The sequence below is a fragment of the Numida meleagris genome, unplaced genomic scaffold, assembly GCF_002078875.1.
Source record: "Numida meleagris isolate 19003 breed g44 Domestic line unplaced genomic scaffold, NumMel1.0 unplaced_Scaffold491, whole genome shotgun sequence".
Taxonomy (NCBI): Eukaryota; Metazoa; Chordata; class Aves; order Galliformes; family Numididae; genus Numida; species Numida meleagris.
Window position 1 is genome coordinate 27,535 of NW_018364707.1, and position 2,403 is coordinate 29,937.

Sequence of the window (2,403 nt, forward strand, 5' to 3'; positions counted from 1 at the left end):
TTCCTGTCCCCGCAGCAGTCTCACTGTGTGAGACTCAGCTGTCCCCAAGCTGTGCCTCATGGCACCAATGGCGCTGGCCCTCATCCTGGGTGAGTGACAATGAGGACGTGGTGCCACAGGGGTTGGTGGCCCTGAGTGGGACCAGGACTATGTCTCTTGCAGGTTGGTGTCTGGTGGCAGCAAGCAGGGCACAGCTCTGTGAGTATGGGGACATGGGGAGAATGGGGACAGAGGGAGGGGAGCGTTGGGAGGGGGCCATCCGAGGGGTCCAGGAGGGTGTGCAGGACAAGGCTGACTGGTGTCCCCTGTCCTAGTGCCCCCACCCTCCCTGTCACTGCACCCCAGCCAGGGGGTGGCTGTGGGGGACACTGTCACCGTGCGGTGCCACCTGCCCCGGCCGGCTGCCTGGGTTGAGCTCTACGAGGAAGGAGAGTGGACATTCAAAATGCGCAAGGACACAGACAAGGAGCAGAATGCAGTTGAGTTCTACTTGGCTGACATAAGAAAGGAAGACGCTGTGAAGTACCAGTGCCAGTACCGAGTGCGGGAGCCACCAGGGACATCGGAGAAGAGTCACCCCGTGGCGCTGGTGGTGACAGGTGGGGACACTAAGGAAAGCAGGTGGCCCAGGGCTGTGTCCCATAGAGCTGTGTCCTATTGCTGTCTCCTCTCTGCGCTCAGATCACAGCTATCCCCCCCCCACCATTTCCCTGAGCCCTGAGGAACACGTGGAGATGGGGACCAACGTCACCATTCGCTGCTGGAACAAGCCTTATCAAGGCTCCACCTTCCTGCACAAGGACGGGCACTCAGCCCCTATCCAGCACCAAGACCCCGATGGTGGGGGCACAGCCACTTTCACCCTCTTTAGGGTGTCCCCAGCTGACTCTGGCACCTATAGGTGCTCCTACCGTGCTGGGGGCTGCTGCTTTGTGTTCTCACCCCTTGGGGACAATGTGACGCTAGAGGTGACACTGACACACGCACCCCCAGGTAGGTCTGAGCCCTCCTTTCCTTGCTCCTCTTGCCACCCATGAGTGACAGTGTCACTCCATCCCACTTTCATTGTGGTGGTGGCTTTGGATAGGAACACCCAAACACCCGGACCTCACAGGTGATTCTCGAGGACCGCACTGGAACCCGGTAAGAGCAGTAGCAAGGGGCTGTGCTGCTGCCGTCGTCTTCATCCTCCTCCTCGTTGTCTCCTTTCTCCTCATTGCCCGCAGACAACAGATACAAAGAGATGAGAGCCCAGGTGGGGAAGGGGTCAAATGGCTTCAGTCCACTAAAAGTGCCCTATAGATCCCCACAGCTGTTGTTTGGGCCCCCCATAACCCCACCCTTCTCCTCTCTGCTTTTTATCTCAGGTGCCTCACTCAGAAGCCCCGATGCCGTGCAGTTCCAGGTCAGTGTCTGGGTCAGGGGACCCCAAACCCCAACCTGACCCTTTGCCCCTCCCTCAGTCCTCACCAAGGAACCGCAAAGCCTGCCCGTGGGGACCCCAAGGAACCCCCCACCTTTTATGGATTACCATGACGTTATGTGCACCCCAAAATCCAGCTCACGGGGAACTCCATATCTCCACTCTGGGGATGCCCCACACCCCAAATCTAAGCCCTCCAGGCCCTCTGGGATGCTTTAAATTTTAAACAACCCAGACTCTATAGGTAGCCCCAAACCATAGCAGAATCCCAAACACCACCCACAGGGAACCCCAATGTCACAACCACAGGTTCCCAAAATCTACGCCTCCTCAGACTCTCAACCCCCCCTCTTGGACAGCCCCCCACACACTTACACAATGGCATCATCCCCTCACACATGTTGGGAACCCATGGTCACACTGCTGTCCCCTGTGTCCCCAGGTGCCCCCCGGTGACTGCGAGGGTCTGACCTACGCCGAGCTGCGAGCTGTGACCCCCAGCACCTGCACCCCTGGCCCCTCTGCCGCCCCTGAATCCCCCATTATCTATGCTGAGGTGGGCACTGGGCGACCCTGCTGATGTCCCCACGTGTGCACAAACATGTATTCATTGTGTGCACACGTACTTCAAGCATGCGCAGTGCGGGTATACTCCATGTGTTCACCATCATGTGTGAATTACATCCATGTGCCTGTGCATGTGAACACATCGATGTGTATTAAATATGTGTGCACCATTACATGTGCACAACAGATGTACAAACGTGTAGTACACACTTCACTCTGTGCCTCTGTGTGTGTGTGTGTGACATCATATGTATACATCGATAGCTGTACACATTACTGCTCATGTGTGTCCTTAGCACGTGCTCCCTGTGTCTGCACTACATGTGTGCCTACACAGTACACACATGTCATCAGCATGTGCCCTGTGTCTGCACCACGTCTGTCCCCACAGTACACACGTGTCCTTAGCGTGT

The 2,403-nt window shown here is 57.0% G+C and overlaps 1 protein-coding gene across 3 annotated transcripts; it reads left to right on the top strand.

Annotated features, from left to right (window-relative positions):
* Window positions 1–2,211, top strand: LOC110391755 (T-cell-interacting, activating receptor on myeloid cells protein 1-like). 3 transcript variants are annotated; one of them, XM_021383706.1, is made up of 7 exons: window positions 1–89; window positions 163–198; window positions 315–599; window positions 682–993; window positions 1,088–1,255; window positions 1,368–1,405; window positions 1,866–2,211. In XM_021383706.1, exons 1-7 carry the CDS (start codon window positions 59–61, stop codon window positions 2,001–2,003), a joined length of 1,008 nt encoding a protein of 335 aa, XP_021239381.1. In that variant the 5' UTR covers window positions 1–58; the 3' UTR covers window positions 2,004–2,211. The 3 variants fall into 3 exon arrangements, with proteins under 3 accessions (XP_021239381.1, XP_021239382.1, XP_021239383.1); XM_021383707.1 differs by having other exon boundaries at window positions 1,115–1,255; XM_021383708.1 differs by lacking the exon at window positions 163–198 and having other exon boundaries at window positions 12–89.
* Window positions 2,212–2,403: the final 192 nt, after the last annotated feature.

Excerpts from the sequence above, each read along its gene's own strand:
- LOC110391755 (XM_021383706.1), top strand. The coding sequence starts at position 59 with ATGGCACCAATGGCGCTGGCCCTCATCCTGG. Across the intron at positions 90-162 it reads GGCGCTGGCCCTCATCCTGG|GTTGGTGTCTGGTGGCAGCA; the intron begins GTGAGTGACAAT and ends TGTCTCTTGCAG. Across the intron at positions 994-1,087 it reads ACTGACACACGCACCCCCAG|GAACACCCAAACACCCGGAC; the intron begins GTAGGTCTGAGC and ends GGCTTTGGATAG.